At 34.1% G+C, this 21,674-nt stretch overlaps 1 protein-coding gene across 1 annotated transcript in view; it reads left to right on the top strand.

The window, feature by feature from the left end:
• Positions 1-21,674, top strand: part of LOC136027684 (protein slit-like) — a 184,324-nt gene that overhangs the window by 50,943 nt on the left and 111,707 nt on the right. Inside the window, exons 8-11 of the mRNA XM_065705131.1 lie at positions 2,313-2,384; positions 13,842-14,011; positions 15,744-15,876; positions 19,106-19,177. Of these exons, the coding sequence (XP_065561203.1) occupies positions 2,313-2,384; positions 13,842-14,011; positions 15,744-15,876; positions 19,106-19,177 (447 nt within the window). The remainder of the gene's footprint in view (positions 1-2,312; positions 2,385-13,841; positions 14,012-15,743; positions 15,877-19,105; positions 19,178-21,674) is intronic.

The raw sequence follows: 21,674 nt of genomic DNA, 5'->3' as shown, positions 1-21,674 counted from the left end.
TCATTTCGTAACAAGCCTAAAAGTATTTTCTATCTAATTTCATCATTTCTAAATATTAAAGTATTTGGTGAGTCGATAATTTTCTCTCCTAAATCAAGTTTTCAGTTTTAATAGTTAATACAAGTTAATCGTGAGAAAATTGAATATCTTCTATATTTGAGTATCTTGGGTATATTTTGAACTGCAATATTTTAATAACTTTTAATTGTATATCTTTTTTTATTTTTATAATTGGCAGAAATAGTTTTTAAAATTCTTTTTAATTTTAATTAAAATTTGAGCATATACTTATTAATATTCAGGTACGGCAGTGCTATTTCTTTTACAACGTTGTCTCTCGGTATCTGAAATGGTACGATTCCAGTTCGGCTATCTCTGCCAAAACCTAATATCCGAATTTCTTGAAGTTTTTCAGAAAATTGCCAAATTTTGATTTTTATTATTTTCGGAACTGAATTACGATACGAAAACACGGAATTTCGTCGAATTTTTTGACGTCTGTTTTCTTCCTTTTTTGCCACGCTGTTTCCTGCTGAACGTCCTGCTCCTAAGTATAATTGTACTAAACATTAAGTGTACTAAGCACCACTATGTAGTAGTTATTTTAACTTTTGTGATTCCAGTATATTCCCACTATTACTTTGCTATGTAAAACCGGTGAAAGTTGTTTTTACTTGTAGATACTGGTTTTGTATGTCCAGAACTACAACACATAGAAATACTCTGACTCAGCCATTGGACTTACCATGTTGAGATAGGGCTGGTCGGTCCTTAACTATAAATCGGGTTTTGGGTAGAGGTAGGCTGTGGTAGAGGAGAGCTGAATTAAACCCTCTAAAGATGCTTTGAATGCCTAAGCAATATTCATCCGAAATATGCTTAAGATATTAGACCACATCTATAGCATGGATTCCAATTAATTCTAGTTAATTCGGCATCCCAAAACAGGTTTATTTTTGTCGAATTTTGCTATTTTGCTACCTCAAAGTTCTGATTGCATCAAGTCGAATTCTTTTTAAATGTCAAAAGTCTGCTGTAATTACTATTGTAAGCGATTAAAAGCTTATTTGCGTAAAGCCAATTTTGGTGTCTCAGAAAAGGCAATCATTGGGCTAAATTCAATAAATTTTTATATTTAATTGCAAACGCATAGGAACGTTAATTTAATGAACTATAATCTAATTCCACTTACCTTGTCCTTACTCGAAAAAATCAGACATATCAATTACTCACTAACTGTCGCTAAACTACCGCCAGTATTATATTATATAAAAAAAACTTTTTTTCAGCTGAAAGTAAGGAGCAACATGAAAATTTAAACCAAACAGAAACTATTAGGTATATGGAAGGGTTGGCTCCTCCTCAAGACCTTGCTCTTTATGCTTAAGTTTCTTATAGAATTTTGTAAAAAAATAGATATTACCATTTTAATCAAACGGCTCGTGTGTGTCTGTAGTCGCTCCTGAAGAATTGGGACAAAAATTTATTTAGCCTGATTGTAAAATCAGGCAATTTTTCTCAGGCTCCTAGCTTTTGATGGGTCACACGAAATTAATATGTAACTGAAATCAGCATAACAAGCCAAATCTTTTGGTATAAATCTTAATCAGATTCCTTTTTTTAGAGTTTCGGCTACTATTGAAGTGTGTCACTCCTTTCTTAAAGTTCGTTACCACGAACTGTATGATTCATCAGTTCACCTTTCAAGCAATGAAAGTAAAGCCGTTTTATATTATCTGAAAAGAGACTGTCGGACAAAAATATCATTATTTTGCGTTTCCACAAGCTAACTAAAATTTTTAGCGAGCTTTTCGACTAAATTGAATTGTTTTTGAAGAAAATTGTAAGAGAATTTGCAAGCACAATATTCAAAAACGATAATGTAACAAAACAATATGACAAGATCCTCTGCCGTAGACATCAGTAGATAAACATATGACTGCTAATATTTCTCAGTTAGCATTTTTTTTTTACTTTTCTTACAAATGTCTTTATGGAAAGGCTAGGCTCTTAGGATACGCTGATTTATTTGTCCAAGCTTCTATGTTTTCAAAGCTCCCACCCATTCAATCAGTTTCTAGCATTTGTTTTCGAGCAATTAGGAAGCGTTTTCAGTTAAGAGTTGCACGACAGAAAACGCCTCAGGTATTTCACATTGCTCATGATTAGAAGAGTGGTGCCAACTTACGACAATGTTGAGAAGGGGCACTCGCTCCCTTCCCCTCTCTACTTGGCGCTCTTAGAGTAAGATTGCGGAAGAATGGTGACTAACCTTATTTTCCTATAACGTCTCATAATTTTAATTATTTCAGGTCTCTTTCTGATAACCAAATTACATGTATCACACCAGGATCCTTTGATTATCTACGGTCGTTAACGGCACTGTAAGTTTCCCTTAATTCGTAATTATTTCCTCTCTTCATTTTTCCGCTTCCATTATATCCGAAATTAAAATATATTCATTATCATGATACGCTTTTTATCTTCCATTATTTCCGTCTTCTATTCCTTTTCCCTTCTTCATTCTATTCTTTCTGTCTTCTATTTCCTTTCTTCATTCTTCCACTTCTATTGTATCCCTAATTAAAATATGTTCTTTATTATAATACGCTTTTTCTCTTCTATCAATTTCGTCTTTTCATTTATGTCGGAAAATTTCGCTCGTTGTTTAAACTTCTATACTTACCTCGCGTTTTTATATTCAGCTATTTAAAATGTAGTAAAGCCGTCCTAAGCCCTAATTTAGGAGGTGTCGGTCTCTCTCCCTAAAAAGAGCGAAAAAAAGGTTATCTGAAAAGTCCCACCGAGAATTTAGCTTTGCGACTCCCCTTCTACTGCACATCCCGATCTTATGCATGGTCTCAAACACCAAAGTATGACAATATTTAGAAGCTAGAAATGTGCTTTTTATTCCTTCCATGTTAAGTAACGTGAAAAAAAGAGTAATAAACTATCTTTCCACTGGAAACTATCTAAGACAAGTTTAGCCATTCGAAGAGGAATATTATCAATAACTAGCCAATAAATGTTCGAAGGAGTCCAGTTCTACTTACTAGAGTAGGATACATTGGTACGGGCTAGTGTGTTCACAGAGAAGCTTTCACCCACCCCCTCTCCTGAGATTCGAAGGTGTCTAAGATTTATCTATGATTTCATGAATTTTCCGTATAATATGTATATTTCTGACTTTATAATCGATGTTATGGCTTCAACCCCCCCCCCTAAAAGTGACAACCTGCGTAAGTGCTTGGAGGTTGAGATTTTTTTTGGGGTAGTAATCCGAAAAATCTGACAATTTAGGAATAAAGAGGTGCTTTTTAAGCAGTCACGACATTTTCTCTCTTGGATAATTTCATGCCTCCAAAACTCTGTCTTATTGTTGCAAGGGTGGCTTATTCAACTAACGATAATCTCGCTTGATGTAGTATACAATTCATAGTTTAGTGACATTAGTGGTTTATTTTGGATAAACCCCTCCATTTGGCCACCCAAGAATCGTAAAATATGCACAATAAAATGTTCCACTCTATGGCACATATGGAGAAGAGCATAATTTTCTCTGGGGCAAGGTGTTTTGTTTATATTATAAAATTTGGTTTGAATACATGGAAGAAAGAAGAAATCATGGAAGTTTCGTAACCAGTGATTATAGTAAGCAAAGGGGAGATTAATAATATTAATCCACGTCGCAGTCAGGATGGGTTAGCCCTCTCCATTACATGAAGTACATCTTAGAATGCTCCTTTTTTTGTCATACACTTTCACCAGTTCCTGTGTCATTATGTCATGCATGGCACATTTTTTTTTATCACGCATGACTTATTTATACGACTCGTGTTGGTAGTTACCAAAAATTGAGCAACCGTTCGGTTGCTGCGCTGACCTGGTAAATGATCAATAGCTAAGAACAAGTAAAAATCACACGAAACTCTTTTGATAACTCTAAACAAATGCACTGTCATGGTTGCACAAACTTTGATATACCCAATGAGGTATAATAATAACCAATTTGGTTGCGTTCAATCCACATTCGTGTATTTTGTTTGGTTCTGAAGGCTGATAATCGTTTTTGTTTCCGAACTTCACCATTTCACTTGGTGCTTGGAGAATCACCGTTGTGTTTGCCTTATCCTGGAGGTTCGACGAACATTTTGTCGCTAATAACATTCGAAAAACCCAATAGTCAGGGAGCCAGTCGCCAAAAATGTGACTATAGGTGATCAGTTAGCAGCAGAAGATTTGACTATGGAATATGGGATAATCAATAGTGCTGATTATGAATATGAGCGTTATATATTCTACTGGGGGGTGATATACTTCTAAATTAAAAAAAAATACTCTTTTTCTCTTAAAAAAATACTTTCTGCAAGAACTTTCATGATTATCGATCCCACTGATTACGAGTATTCTGCAATGCTGATGACCTTGAAACTTGCCAATTCCTTGTTTTTGGTCATAAAAATTGCTTAGATATTCAAGTATTTGACGATAAACTGAAAGTTATACTACGGTTACTTCTGCAACTGCTAGCTATTTCGTGTAATGTACATATTAACAAACAAACTTTAAAAGATGCCAGCTCAGCATGTCAAATTTTTCCACCCGAGTCTAAATGATAGATAGAAGAAACTTTGAAAATTACAGAACTAGAAAAATTAATTATAGACCATAAAAGAAGCATTCAAACCTTTCCCACCACAGCCATAAAGTAAATCGGACGGTCTACCTTCCGCACACGAGCAGTTTTCTCATCACCGCTTGCACGAAGAGAACTCAGGGGCCCAATTATCTGGTAATAGCTTAAGGGTAGACACAACTGAGTTAACATTACCATCCTGGAAAGTCCAGCCGAATATATAGGGGACCTAAAAACTGTGGCTTTTGTCTTTGGCGCTTGTAAAACAAAAATAATACCTGACTAGAGATGAACGCGCATATCTTAGCAGTCAAAAGTAGCGTCTGATGGTGGCAAATATTTGATAATATGTTAAAAAGTCGCAAGGAGAGTTAGGGAGATGCAAATTTTTACCATAAATGGCGACAGTGACTTTCCTGCAAATATAAAGAAATTTTGTTGCACATAAAGATCGAGCCTAGACCTCTATATCATCCACAAGTAAAGCAATTTGTTCCTGCAATCCCCATTCTTTGATAGCCTTAGCCAGTACTCTTTTTCTCTTATAGAACATAAAAACAATTATATCAAAGCCCGAAAGTACATGAAGAAGGCAGATGAAAAAAAATATAAATAAATAAAAACTAGATCGTTTGGTAAATTCCAACAAACTTAATGCACAGGCACTGAGTATTCACGGAATCGGACATAAAATTTCCATTTTTCACAATTTGAGTGGTAGCCAAGAAATAGCTTATTATGACAAAGTAAAAGGAGAACAATTTCTGTGTCATTCGCATCGACGTATACAATACCGATTCCCTCTTCTAGATGCCCGTGTGCAACATAACTCTAGTGTCTGCCTCTTTCTGATAAAATTAAACGTTGCTCAAAACCAATATCAGTGATTCCACTTTGCTGAATATCATTGTTTTCTTCCGGTCTTGAAAGCCTCAAGAGACGCAGACACTTAAAGCTGCTCGGAGCTCAAGAAGTAAGTCTTCCAATTCGTCAAATGAAAGTTTAGTCTTTTTTGCATTGGAATTTGAGAGTATCGAGTTCCAATCATCTAGTTTTGAGTGTCTAACTAGAAATGCTGCTAGTTTGTAAGGAGATTCTCGTACTCATGGTAACCACCCCAGTCCTTCAAGCAGATCATATAGACTTACATGCCACAATGTCTAAATATTCAACCATATTTATCTACAGGGATATGTAGTTCCTTAAAGACACCGTTAAAAGACACAACAATAGAGATGTTCGTTTTGGATAGCTCTAAATGGCTTCGAAGGTACGACATTAAGTTTACCCTTGATTGAGTCGATACCCTGTTAATCTCGACGGTAACAGGCCACTCATTCAAATTGTCTTTTGTTCCCAGATACTCAAAAAGAGCTAACTGGGTTCCTGGCTGAACTTCAATCTTCCCAGAAATGGCACTTTTCTCAAATACAGAAGGCGCATATAGAAGAAGCTCATGAAAAAAATTATTCTCATGGTGAAATCTTGTATCGCAAGTAATTTCAACATTCACCAATACCCTTTCGACAGTTTGAAGCTCAAAATTGATGAAACTATTCATAGCACTAAAATTGCGAGTTTTCTTTTTCTGTTTTACCAGTTCATTACTCATGACCTTCACTTCGCTAAAGATGGTTTCATCTCCGTAACCCAAGTGTTCTGTTTTCAGTAGCTCGCACATCGAGAAGACTGTCGGCAATCTTATTACCGACTGTCTAAGAGTATAAATGCTAAGAAAATCTTCATCACTGCATCGAAAAGGTTTGAGCCTAGATTCCAGAACACACTTCACGTTACCAACAGCTTTGTGTTTTAGGTTTGGATTTAGATTTTATATAAGATTTATTCATCACGAAATACACATACAATATTACATTTTACTATTCCCCTAAAGACTCATTGACCTGTAAAGAAAAGGGAAGACAAAAAAAATATTCACTTACTCACAGAGAGAAGAGCAAAAAGGAAAGAAAAGAAAATATAAATACAATAAAACTATAGAAAACAAAGCTATATAGATTGAATAGACTAATTTAACTAAGTAGATTAATTAGATTCCAATAAAATAATAATAAATATGTGCAAAAAAAATAAATAGATAAAATAACTTCTAAGAAGTTAAAGAATTTTAACAATGTTTTTGAACAAACCGAATGAGTGGAACCTTCATCCCAACCTTCGTCTTTCATCCTTTTAACCTTCATCATTCATTCTTAGAATGACAAAGCCTACAGCGATTAACTAGTTTCTGCTTTTTTACTAAACAAAAAGATCATTTACATCGATCAAAAGTAGCCCTGAAAATGGTCCCTGGGGACCCCAAAATTCACTTCCGAGGGTGAACGGAAAAGTGGATGGACAGGAATTCTCAAACATTTCCAACTAGGGGGATGATTGGTAAGTTTTTACTTAAGACAATGAATGTTCTTATCAATATGGGATTGTCCTTCTCTGAGATTTTCAAGTTCTTTATTAGGCCTTCGATTTCTTCGAAAATAATAATACATGATAAACCATTGGACTTGGTGCAAAAATCTTCAAAAGCTTCCCGATACAGAACAGACATAGCCTCGAGAACTAAGGTATGAGCAACAAGGGCTTTTTAATAGTTTTCTACTCATCACTTTCTTTGTGGCTGCTTCTAGTGAAGTTCCAGCTCTTCTTGACCAGAGGACGTCATTATACAAACAATCGCACCCATAAAGTTAATTGAAATATTGATACCATCTGTTTTGAGGACAACGTCCGAATATGCTGCCGATTTTTTGCTCTCACGGCATGTACAGTTTCATATGCAGCCTGGTCGCATAAGACAGCGTGGAAATTCAGTCCTAATTCTCTGGGAGTTTTCTTGAAAGTCTTAGTGGGTTCTTCCACTCCTGCTGGGCTGAAGGGAGAGTGTGGAACCACTGACTAGTACCTAATCTTGGTAATAGGAATATCAGCCTTATTGTCACATGTATTGTAAATATCGGGCTGGTACAAAGTAGGCCACGTGCTGTTATAACCTTTGGCTCCTTACATTGTTGAACTTCATTTGAATCACGCATGTGCTTTTTCAGTGTTTATACTGAACTTTACTGCCCTTTTTGTTATTCAGTTGTTCATTTTTCAAAATGGAAGTCAACAATTAGAGACCTTTTCAAAAAGAAACAGTTGATAACAGATCTTGGTTGGTTGATACAAACCTTAGTTGGAATGGGAAGCAACTAAAGTACTTGTGGAGGCAAGGTTATGATGAAGTCTCATCTATGAGTGGCCAGTTTCAAGCTTGTGCTGCATTTTTTTCCGTGAAAGTTTTCTCCACGCAGTTTACGTTCACTGTGCAACGTCCCTCCTTAAACTTAGCCCTGTGTCATTTGTACAACATGCCTGTTATAAGAAATTGTCTAGGAAATTTGAAAGAAGTTATTAATTTCTTTAGAATCTCACCTAAACGATCTACAACTTTCAGACAAATTGTTCAAGAAATTAATCTTATCACAGGGACAAAAAGTATAAGATTGAACAAAGTTTGTGAGACTAGATGGGCAGAGCACTTACAAGCAATCATTTTGTTTAGAGAGGTGTTCATTATTATTTGTAAGGCTATGAAAGCATTTAAAGAACATCCTCATTCAGAATTTAAATCTTCAAGCAAAGCTTATTCTTTGCTATCTGCTATTGAGAGATGCAGTTTTGTTACAGCTATGGTTACTATTAGTAAAATTTTTAGTTTGTCACACAATTTGTCAACTTCTTTGCATTCAGAAACTATATATCTCGTATATTTTCTAAAACACGCTGAGGATCTTAATAGCAAAGTTAGAGACATGAGAAAGAGGAGTGAAGCTTGGTTTCATCCAATTTCTATTGAAGGGACTGAACTGTGTTAAGATGGTAAAATCAGTATTAGTGTGGCCAGATGAGCTCCAAAACAAACGTATAGGAATATATACGCAACAGCGTCAGAGGATCCTGAAACATATTACCGACTTTCTGTGTTTATCCCACTTATAGATTACTTTCTGCAGCAGCTGCATCAGCGATTCCTTAGTCACACAAAGTTGCTGGGATCACTGCAATACCTACTTCCTCAGCACTGTATTTCTCTCGACGAAAAAAAAACAACAAAGGATACATCGGATACTCTGACTAATTTTGGTATTTTGATACAGACAGCTATAGGGGAAGCTTGCAAGCTGAGTTAGCTCTGTGGAAGAGAATATGGACATAATCGGGAAACTCAGTGCCAACATATTTGATAACATGCTTAAAACAATGTGATAAGAATATTTTCCCCACTCTATATTGATTTTTGAAGATTGGTGTAACAATTCCCGTCATAACGGCTACGTACGAGCGTTCTTTTTCTATCCTGAGAAGAATGAAATCTTATACCATTAGTGTCTTAGGTCAGGAACGGCTTAATGAATTTTTCTTATCGTCAATACACAGGGATACTCCAGTGAATGCAGAAGAAGTTTTGGAGAAACCAGCCCACTACAAAAAAGACGACTTGATTTTATTTTACAATTACACATTTACAGTGTTGTCTCGATTAAGAATATAACTTATATTTCAAAAAGTTTATTTGTCCTTTTTAACCAGCTCTACCATCCCTCAGTCAGAATATCCATCCCCCTCCGAAATTTAACGCTGGGTTTGTCCGTTTAATCTGATACGCTGAAACACGCTGCTAAATAAAAACTTACCCCATACGATTTTTGATAGATCAAAAGTAGTAAGAGCTTTTTTGGGAGAGGTGCGACCCTTTTCTAATTTTTAGAGGCATTTTCACAAAATAATTATTTCATTAAAAGTGGAACAATTTCAGACAACGGCGGAGCTACCCCTCTGCCTGGGCTCTTGTGCGATGACAGTTATATCCCTATCACAGTCGATGTTGTTGTTGCCTGGTTGAAGCAAATTATCCTAGTCCCAAACAGAAATTTCACAGCTCAGTTGTAGTTATTCAAAAGGTACTATGTGACTCAAGTCTTAAACCAAATACACCGCCCATGGAAAAAATGAACTAGCCTAATCTGGCAAACTAAAAACAAAGTAATATTTATAATTATCCCGTTAAAACGAAATGTACTCAATCAATTGGTTCAGTTAGTTAGTTCTTTTTTAGTTCTTATTTCAGTTAGTTCTTATTTAGTCTTATTTAGTTCTCAAGATACATAGAAGTTCCCATTTTTTCAGAATTTGTTTTATACCTTTTCCCAAATGTAGAAGCTATTGGAACCTGGAGCTTCCGATATCAGAATTGCGTATACCTTATCTTGGAGGCCCAATATAAGCAGCTTTTCGTAAATAGTAGTAACAACATCGTAGATGTTATGTCCAGTTTTTTTTCTGTCTTTCAGCTGTGCAGAATTATATTGTGTGACATGGTGTCTATTGAATTATGGTAGCCAAAATAGACTCTGTTAAGCTTTGTTTGATTTAGTTTAAATTACTAGCTATTACAAATAAAATCAAGCATATCCTACAATTTACCTGAAAGTGATATACTATCACGAAAAACAGGTTTTTAAATGAAGATTGAGCACGAGGTTTTTTGAGACCAAAGAAAATAATGGACAAGCAAAATGACCCGTGTAGTATTTTCGTTGGCCTTAAAAAAACCTTGTTCTCAATTTTCATGTCTTTAGTTTGTTTTATTGTTATGATAGGTCAATGTGGTTTAAAAAATTGTCTTTAATGTACTATTTTTCCGCTACAAAAGGTAAGATACACTCTCCAAGCCATTGAGTTTATTCTGTGCTCTTGACGTTCATCAACAGATGGTGTTTCTGTTTTTCACCTGTTACAATGAGGGAATGAGGAGTGTGTGGATAGAGAATCATTAAATTGATTTATATCTTTTAGTGTATACATTTAATCTGCTATTGAAGGTTGATCATAAACATTTTATTCTTAAGTATTTTCAAGATTGTTACTATTTTAGTACAGAATTTCATACATTTAGTCCAAAGAGGACGTTTTTCCTGCTAGGTGGGAGAAGGGGGAGTTGCATTGACATTTTTAACCTAATTTCTATCTTGTTTAATATTTTTTATATTGTTTGAAAACATATGTGAATGTTTAAAGAAATGAATTTTCCTTTGGGTCTTTTGATCATGTTGTTAAGAAAAAGCTGAAAATTTGCAAATATTTTTAATGTTTTTTAAGCTTTGACAATTTTCTTGAATAAAACAAACAACAAAACAGCAATAAAATAACGTAGCATTGCCCCATATTCAGGAATATTTTTATCTGCTTGTCCCCCCCTCCTCCGTTGGTACTTGTATGATATATTGACCACAGCTATACCATACAAGTACCCATGTTAAGAAAACCATCTTACTTCATAATATGCAGAATAGTCATGGTTAACACACTTTGCATGCATTCCTTATATACATTACCCCCAACCCCCCTAATGTGAAAATACAGAGGCCAAATTATATATTTTCTATCTACGCGTTTCAGTTTTGTTTAACCCTCGTACCTGTTTAATTGAATCAACTGTGACGAAACAAAAAATTGAAAAACAATTTACGGGTTACAGAATACATTACAAATATACAATTAAGACTGTTTATTTGTACATAAGGGGGGGGGGGGGGGTAAATTATAACTAGGCTGCTTGTAAAATCTGTTAACCATGGTTATTCTGCATATTATGAAGTAAGAATTGTTCTCTTAACATGGGTATTTGCTGTGATTGATATACCATACAAGTACTCCCCCTCCTTTTAAGAAAATTTGTCCAAGCACCTAGACTTTCCTTCCAGACTATTTCTGTTTAATTTAGGAGTTCCATGACCCTCTGGGAGAATCTCCTAAATAGTCGCTCTTCGAATTATAATCCTCATATTAAACATCTTGGTACGGGCCTTTCAGCAGTGTCATCCATGATTCTCCCAAATTAAGTTACTGCTCCTGGCTTTATGCCAGTAAAAAGTTAAATTGAAGTATGATAGCTGAAGTTGGCACGATATACAATTTTTTGCCACTTCCATGCTTCAACTTGTTCCAATTTCCATAAAATAGCACTTGTCTGTCTGTGTTACGTTTCCTATTTGAAGTTGTATCGAAATTTCAAATATTTATGACTCTGTAAATTACTGTATGCGTTGTTTTATTGACATGCGCATAAATTGATTACTCTTCCAGTGAAAAATGCTGATTGTTGATTTTTAAGTTTCGTTCATTAGTCAAGGGTGGGGCTCCTGCAATGATGCATAATAGACATGGGTATAAGCATAAAGTTATATGGTATTAGCTTTTTTCTTTAGTTAAGTGTTTCAATTTTACTATTCTAGCTGATTTTTTATCTAATTATAAAAAATCACACTAATTTCTGTCAGTGTTATATATTACGTCTTTACTTGCGGTCATAAGAATGGATTTTCAGGTAAATATAAATAAGGAGTCGGTTGTTACAAAGACCATTGCAAGGGTAGGGTAAAAAATTAAAACATCAAAAAAATTATTTTCAGTTTATTAAATAATTAATAATTAAGTTTAATTTGTTTTAATTTACTGCTTAAATTATTAAATTATTTTAATTTACTAGCTCTAATTGTTATTATTGAGTTTTTTATTATTTATTTATTTATTTTATTAATTAATTAATGATCTATTAATTATTTTAATTTATTAACTACGCCCTCTACTTTATACTAATAAAAATAAAATTTCAAAAATTAGAAAAAGCTCATAGCCGTTAGATTATTTATTAGAAATTTTTGCAATACTAAAATTTAAGCGCCCCGGGGGAAATACCTTTGTCCCTTCTAAAACTACCCGTGGACAAATCTTCTTTGGCCCGTTGATACATCATATAAATTGTCGGATCATAGTTGGCCATGTTGTATTGCGTATACGTTTAGGTTTTAGAACATATTTACACTTCAAAAAGATGCATTAAAGATAATGTACATAAAACAATCAAAAGTATACCATAACAAAAATGCATTTTTAGTTGGTTTAGATTTGTTTAAAGGAATTAAAATGTATAAAAAAATAGATAAATTTTCTGAAGATAGATCAAATATTTTAAATTTTCTGAAGGTTTTAGGGATTCACAATAAATGTGAATTATTTTAATTTAAACAATAAAAAAGGCAAAAACAATTTTAGAGTTTTTGCCGGTGGAGCTGATCTCTGTTTCGTGGAACTTCAGTCAGGAATTGTAATAGGTGGCTGGGGGCAATCCATCCTACGCTTTTGCACACGCTTCCTCTTTTACTTCCTGATATTTTCCCAGGTACCCATTTTGAGCTGGGTCAGCTCTGGCTGAGCTTAAAGGTTGTGCTACTGATCCCCTTTGCAAATCCCAGGGATGCCAAGAATCGAATCCCCGTCCTCACGGACAAAGGATCTCAAGTCTAGCCTACAAACAATAACTAGATCTTAGTGTTAATTTGATTATTATCACCATAGATTATTTAATTTAAGATATGCTTTTAAATTCCTGAAATGAACAATAGATTCCTAAATTTGGAAGGATTTGATTTTTTTTTCTTTTTGCTGATTTGTTGCTGTCACACCTAAAGCGCGTTCTTGAGATTTTCCCATTTTCGAGATAATTGTCAAGAAAGAGTAGTTAAGCTGTTCTCAAAGGGGGATGAATAGGTCATTCTAGATCTGGAGGACTAATGTACGATTGTAAATAGCGCGTTACAAACAGATTTAACTTTTTTTGCTTTTAGGCAAAATAGTAAGTATTCATATCCATTCCATGAAAATATTAAGTCCTTTATTGCTACTGTAGTAACTGACTATAAAGGAAACCTTTACCAACAAAAAAATATTAGCTAGTGTGTATGTTCGTTTATAAATGATATTATGATGAAAAAATTGTAAGCTAAAAAACGATGAGATATAGAAAAGTTCGTTCCAAAAATTATGCATTCTGTTTATTTAAATATATTCGAAATGTTATGGTTTGAAAATTAGCTGTTAATTAATAATTATTTCGGAATTAGATATTAATTTTGAGCAATTCTATTTTAATTCTTTTTGTAATTATAATATTTATATTCAAATAGTTATAATGACTGCATTTGTATTTATAACTATAATAGTTAGGATAGATACGAAGTGTCCTAATTTTATGAAAAAGTTTTAATTTTACGCCGTTTCCTTGCAAATGATTACTATCTTACCATTTTTTCTCATATTTTGCAATTTCACCTTTTTTTTATGGTTACCTTTATCACCATTTTAGCAACTTGCTTGGAAATCCCTTCCATTGTTCATGCCATCTATCATGGTTTGGAGACTGGCTGAGGAAAAAAGAGAAAGAAGTCTCTACTGGAACGCCTAGATGTCATTCTCCCACTCCGCTTAATGGAATGCCTATTCAGGAAGTCCCTTCTTATGATTTCAGATGCAGCAGTAAGTACCTTTGTAAAGGACACTGTTTTTTTTATAGGAGGGGGAGAGGAGGGGAAGGTGTATATAAGCGAATGCTTTCCATTGTCTTTCAATCCATAGAAGTGAATTAAAAGTTTAATAGATAATTCAAGCAGCGACAAGAGAAAGAAAAAAAAATGACGGTTTCGGATTAAAATAAATGTGTCACCTCTGCCCCCTCCTGGCTCGTAAAGTAGTTCCCTTGGTAAATATGAATATCTTTATCTTTTTTTTTCGAACTCTAAATTCTGACCTCCGCCCCCTCCTGTCTCGTAAAGTAGTTTCCTTGGTAAATATGGATACATTTATATTTTTTTTCGAATTCTAAATTCTAACCTCCGCCCCCTCCTGGCTCGTAAAGTAGTTTCCTTGGTAACTCTGAATATCTTTATCCTTTTTTCGAATTCTAAATTCTAACTTCCGCCTTCTCCTGGCTCGTAAAGTAGTTTCCTTGTTAAATATGAATATATTTATCTTTTTTTTTCCAATTCTAAATTCTAACCTCCACCCCTCCTGGCTCGTAAAGTAGTTGCCTTTGTAACTCTGAATGTCTTTTTTTTCGAATTCTAAATTCTAACCTCCACCCCCTCCTGGCTCGTAAAGTAGTTTCCTTGGTAACTCTGAATATCTTTATCCTTTTTTCGAATTCTAAATTCTAACCTCCGCCCCCTCCTGGCTCGTAAAGTAGTTTCCTTGGTAAATATGAATATATTTATCTTTTTTTTTCAATTCTAAATTCTAACCTCCACCCCTCCTGGCTCGTAAAGTAGTTTCCTTTGTAACTCTGAATGTCTTTTTTTTCGGATTCTAAATTCTATCCTCCGCCCCCTCCTGGCTCGTTAAGTAATTCCCTTGGTAACTCTGAATATCTTTATTTTTTTTTCAAATTGTAAAGGCTCTCTGATACGGCAAATGGGCCGATACTTGAGTGTTACTGCCCCAGAAGCATTAGAGGCCCTTGAGACAGGTGGTATATTTCGAGGTTTAGTCCTGTAGGTTTCGAAGGATAGAACCTTAAAGGCATTTGGGTCTCCATATAGCGAGAAACTATTTTTAATTTTATTTAAAATTTTGCTAGCTATGTAAGCCTTATTTTACTCTGCCTGCTAGTATTTCTGCAAACTTACTTTTTCAAAAGTTTTCCTAATAAATTCTCAGTTCGTGAAAAAAAAGAAGAAAACAACCATAAAATGCATCTCAGTTTTAAAAATGATATTCCAGCAGTATATACTTTTTTATTATGATATGACAAAAATATATATGATTATGAAAAACATATTATATATATTTATTATGCATATGAGGCGATATAAATTATATATGAATGCTATGAATGCTATGAGAGGGAAACTCACATGCATCTTGCGAGGCAAATAAGGTGAAAATGAACGACAACTTGCCTAAAATTTTTCCCAGCCAACAAACCAGAATAGTTGAATTTTTAATCCTGTGATGGAATCATCTTTATGACGCTAATCTCTGAGCATTAATGCTTACATGACAATATATTCTTATAATCATGACAAAAGTTTTATAATGACACAATCAAAACATCATTACAATGATGCAAACATGTATTATGTCAGCAAGTAGTAGAAGTTGATGTGGCATTAAAATACCACCGCATCTCGTCTCTTTGGCTGTAACAATCCAAAGTACTAAATTGTTCTGATGAATGATTCCAATCTCTAACCTTATCCGATTCTTCTTATAGGTGACTCTGACGAAGGATGCGTAGGCGAAAACTACTGCCCTCCAAAGTGCATTTGTTCTGGAACTATTGTCAGGTGCAGCAAGGCCAAATTCAAAGAAGTACCAAAAAACATCCCAGCTGAAACAACAGAATTGTAAGTAAAGTTTTATTGTTTGCTGATCCTCCTTCCTATATACCGGTAAAAAAAATTTAACGAAAGCCATTAAAAACAATACAGGACGAGTGCCTGAAGCTTCATGCCAATTATTAAAAAGTGAAAAATTTTATTGTTTCGGCAACTCTGTCCTGTTTGAAGTGTTCTTTTTTCTTTCTTGTTTTACGGCTCGTCCGACAGACCGCCTTTCATTACCCAATTACTTTGATGGCTTAATTTAATGCGACTGAGACAGACGCATGTGATTGCAATTGATTTGATAGGCAATATTGCATTCACACATCGCACCCCACAACTGGTCATAACATGAAATCTGTATTTCACATAAACCTTTCACCAGAAAGGTATTCGATTTTAATTAAAAAATCATGGGATGTTAGAATTAAAAACAAATAGTTTTGGGCAGCAACCCATGGCTAAGTGTAGAAAAAGCCAAGACAGATAGTCCAATTGAGTCTGAGGCAATCCTGGCATTAACCCCCCTTATTAGGATTGTATAAAAAATGATACTGGTTCCTATGTACCGGTAATAAAGCTTAATGAAAGTCATTAAAAACAATTTTATTTTTTTTATTCCTGTCTTTCGACAGGCTCTTTGGATCCTTGAAATTCATCTTTATTGTGGCGTTGAGTTAGAATAGGATAAACACTCTTTTTCACAAACTGGACATTTGCGCTTCACCTGAACGTTTTGAACTTTGTCTGGCGTTATGAAAGTCATGGGAACGTGGCACGTCACGTGAAGTTTTTGAGCAGAAGATACTAACGCTAGACCTCAAAATTTAATATTCAAGAAACTCGAAGATGCTTATTTTTCTTAAAATTCCTCTTTTTGTAGAACTTTTGCTTAATACAAAATTCATAATATTCTGTTTGTCATGGTTTTTCCTGCTTCAAGTGTTTGTCGAAAACAGGATTAACAAATTTATAAAAATTTAAAAATAAACAACATTATAGACATCTGGTAAGTTAAAATTTGCCATCTTTTTTCAAATAATCAATTTCTAACTGTGTTAAACAACTGTTGAGGGAGAAAGTGCTCTTTATTTATTGTGTCACAAAACTGGGCCACAAGTTTCTCCAATTCTTACTTTTTTCTAACTTGCCACCTCTCCATGCCTAAAAACACTGTGGATTTCATTTCTTTTCCTAAATTTGGCAAATTTTTCAAACCAGCCTTTGCTGGCGTTAAATCCAAAAGTACTAACAGCCTCTGTGCCTGGGAATTTTTTGCAAATCATAAATGTCTAATACTCTACATCAAATAAATGATTTACAAATATTGCCATCTCGTAACTCTACATCACGTATGTGTATGTAAGTAATAACTTTACATGTCTAAGTAAGAACTTTACATGTATAAGTAAGAACTTTACATGTATAACTAAGCACTTTACATGTCTTAGTAAGTGCTTTACAGCTTCTTTTGCTATTTGGGCCTTTGTCTAGTAATAAAAAATACTTGTTTTGCAACATCAGCTGACAAGACTAAAAAAAAAAACAAAAAAAACGAAGACAAAAAAAAGTACAAGTATATTGAATAAGAAGCAGAAGGGTGAAACCGTAAACAGAAAAAGTACTTACAAAAAAATTTCATACTATATAAAAATACATAATATCATGATTTCCTACTGCGTATTACTACACATTATTACAATTCATATTATTACAAGTCATACACAATATTTTAATTCAAAATATTTCAATTACACAATTGATACACAATATTTCATACACAATAAAACTACATGATATCATAACTTCCTACTACACATTACTACACAAAGTACACATTACTTATTCATTGTTCAAAATGGTAGATATTGTCGACCTTGTCATATCGAACTGTATTGCAAGATCAAATACACAAATGTCACTGTCATGTTTCAGGGTTATTTCTTTCTTCACTTCAATTGTTGTTTTCACGAATTTCCTCTATGTCGAGGTAACTTTTAGCTTTCTTCAGAAACTGAAAATAAACCTCTGCCACAAAAGGGAGAAATTTGTATTGCAAAGTAGAGCTATTTAAAACGTGGTGGTCGGTCCGAGAATATTTATTTCTTTTAGCCGGTCTAATGGCCACGCTTGAATGGTACTCGAGAGCCGGAATTCTGTTCGCAAAAACAGCCATTCGACTCTCGAAGCTTTTTCTGAAAAACTGATTTATTTGAACCGAGGAATGTACGAGAACCGAGGTTTCACTGTGATTATGATTTTTCCCCACAAGACCGAGGTTTTAACCTATCTCGGATGCTTTTGCTTCACTTGTGCCCCAAAATTGAGGAAAAACAGCTTGCGCATTTACTATTTTACTTTCCACGGCTTGCCTGCACCCTCCTCTTTAATTTTAAAATTAAACCAAAGCAAAGGAACTTGTCTACCTCGGTTTTTTTTTAAATACTTATCTTCATAGAACCTTGGGTAACACCTATTCTTTGCTGTATTTTGCCTTTTGTGCATCTGTCATGATTCCTAGCGTTGTAACTTCATTAAGACTTTTCTACGAATTTCCAAAGTGAGCCACAATTTTGTCTGTGATCGGTTTGCCTAAAATCAAATCACGCCTGCCTCAGGCAGTCTCAGGAAGGTGGACCAAGAATTTAAAATTGACCTAGGACCATTAGATTGCCTGAAATGAGAGGTAAACAAGGCACGCCTATCTATGGTCTTAGGCAGGTTAAACCAAGAATTTAGAATTGACACAGGGCCGTTAATTTGCCTAGAATCAGAGGTAAAAAAGTGTCTAAAGTCAAAATGTGACCATTCTCAAATGAGCGTCAGGCAAGGCAGTTGATTCAATCGATAAACGTAGACATTTCCACTAGTAAAAAAGTCAATTTAATGTTAGTTGAAATACAAGTAATCCAGACCATAGGAAAAGGATACTATTCTATTTCCCACTGGATTGTATTTGAAATTATCTATCTAGCTTATTAACCTCGAGGTATGCTTTACCTTTACCTCACAGTCCAATAATAACTTTAACATGCTAATTGGGGATTTGATACAGATACAGGACCCAACATTTTCTAAATGTTTGAGTATCTACTTAGAATTTGTCCTTTCTTTCTGTATAGAAAAAAGAAAGGGAAATAAACGCCTGCAACCCCAATTGACATACAAGATTTTGAAAGGAAACACTATAAGGGGCTAAAAGCCCGATATGGAGTTAAACCAGATTGAATTGATTTTTTTTTATTTATTTTAGGTATTTAGACTCCAATGAAATTCAGTCTATACAGCCAAAACGCTTGAGTCACTTGAAGTTTTTGACGAGACTGTAAGTATTACTCTTTTATATAATACCCAAGAACAGCAAGCGTGCACTAGGTTATTCAGGCAGTGAATAACCTACATCAAATAAATAATTTACAAATATTGCCATCTCGTAACTCTACATCACGTATGTGTATGTAAGTAATAACTTTACATGTCTAAGTAAGAACTTTACATGTATAAGTAAGAACTAGGTTATTCAGGCAGTGAATAACCTACATCAAATAAATAATTTACAAATATTGCCATCTCGTAACTCTACATCACGTATGTGTATGTAAGTAAGAACTTTACATGTCTAAGTAAGAACTTTACATGTATAAGTAAGAACTAGGTTATTCAGGCAGTGAATAACCTACATCAAATAAATAATTTACAAATATTGCCATCTCGTAACTCTACATCACGTATGTGTATGTAAGTAAGAACTTTACATGTATAAGTAAGAACTAGGTTATTCAGGCAGTGAGAAACAACTTACAAAACCACAACAAGCAGGTGAATTGTATAGAAAGTTTTAGACTTCGCTGGAAAAATTCGATTTTGATGGGACGGGGTGCAAGTGTTCAAAGGCCCTCGTTGGGTACGTGTCTGACCTTAGATATGGTATATCGGGTGTTTTTTTGGCTAGTTTGGCAACAGTTGTTTTGATATACTTGAGCAGCTGAATTTGATTATCTTTCTTGAAAAACGGTATATGTTTGGAAATTGTAAAACGAAACCAGCCTCTTTTTGGACAAGAGCGTGAGATCTTCGCGTAGTTAAGGTTGCTGTTCTCTGCGAAATGTTTGGTATTGTATTTGTGCAGTCTTGCGGTTTTAATCTTTCAACTTAAAAAATATATATATATATATATATATATATATATATATATATATATATATAATTTAATCTTTCTATCTACTAAATTATATTTCAAACCTGCTGGGAATTTTTTAGTTTGAAAAATGTGGGAATTGTTTGAAATCACTGAAAAAAGAAATTTTTCTATTTTTTAAGCAAGTTTAGATTGTTCTCCATAAACGAAATTTAAGCTGGCCTAGTGTATTGATAGATTTGAAAATAATGAGTTGAATGGAAAAACTACTTGAATGAACCCTTGTTTCAGAAAAGAAGCAAACCAATTTAAATATAAACATTTAAATTCTAAAAATTCCTATCTTTTTTATGAAATATTAAAACCAAGTTATCAAATACCCGCTTAAGATCCACAAAAACTGAAAGAAGTATTTTGTCAGTATTAAAACACTTACTTTCAAAATCACAAAAATAATGAGATTCTACAATCTCTTCCGTTCTCTTCTTGTATGTTCTGAAATGTTCTTTTCTGATCCGATAATCTACAATTCTCTTCTGATATGCTGATGAGGAGATTCCAGACAATCTCCTTTCCTCCTCCCAGCTTTTATTTGGATCCAAACCAGGCATATACGACCTTTGGGTCCAAGCCATGTGTGCATACGAAATTTCAAATATTAATAGATAAATATCTTACCCTTTTGGTCTTACTACCTTTTTGGTGCATAGGTTTTTTTGCCCTTTTGGTGAAATATCTTTAGAGGTCCTAAGGCAATTGTTAATAATCTTAATTAATTTTAAAGCCATATCGCGTATATATCATATCACGTATTTATATATTTTGCTTTGTTCCTGAAGAGTCAGAACAAATTCATTCCGTGGACCCTAAGCAAACTATTAATAACTACTCTATTACAACAAGTATCTACTTTCATCTACTTATAACCTCGCAGTGTGTAACTGCAATCTTTCATTTTTCGTTCACTTTTTGTTCACTTATTCCCTCAAAATAAATTTTTACTTTCGTAACTAATATAACTTAGTTACATCTAACTGTAATTATTTGATTCTTTGTCGCGTTTATACGGTTTTACTCTTAGAACCCGTTTGATTCAAGGCCGTATCTAGGGGAGGCTTACCGAGTTTGCCCTCCCCCTTACGGAATGCTTTTCCAACTTGTTAAGAAGTCACATAATTAGATAAAAACAAAATTTTCGTGCGTTTTGAAAATATTTCTCAACCCCCCCCCACCTCCTCCCCTCGAACCGCCTTGCTTCAATTATTAAAATTTCATTCGCCATGTAAAAAAAAAATAAAATCTAGTAAAGGAATTTTTTACGATCACTTCCGATCCTACCTAGCAGTTTCAAACTGCAGTTACTTGGTCTTTTTTTATTTTAACCCAGAACACCTTCAGTTATTCAGTTTTTAATTCTCAAAACTCGAAGGTATGACCTTTTGATGTTCAAAAGCTGACATACAAGCTAAATTTGCTTCTTTTATCATATATTCCACACTTGATCCTAATAAATCATAATTGTCACTTCTACATGAATATATTTTGAAAGACAATTAACAAAAACAACTTCTATTTTGTAATCTTAGCGCGAGCTGTCATGATGGATAGTTAATAAGGTGATTTGTACCGTATATAGACATACTTGAGTTTTTTGGAATTGCTATAACGTTTCACTTCATCACGA

The sequence above is a fragment of the Artemia franciscana genome, chromosome 5 (assembly GCF_032884065.1).
Source record: "Artemia franciscana chromosome 5, ASM3288406v1, whole genome shotgun sequence".
Classification (NCBI taxonomy): Eukaryota; Metazoa; Arthropoda; class Branchiopoda; order Anostraca; family Artemiidae; genus Artemia; species Artemia franciscana.
This window is presented reverse-complemented; position numbering and strand designations above follow the sequence as displayed.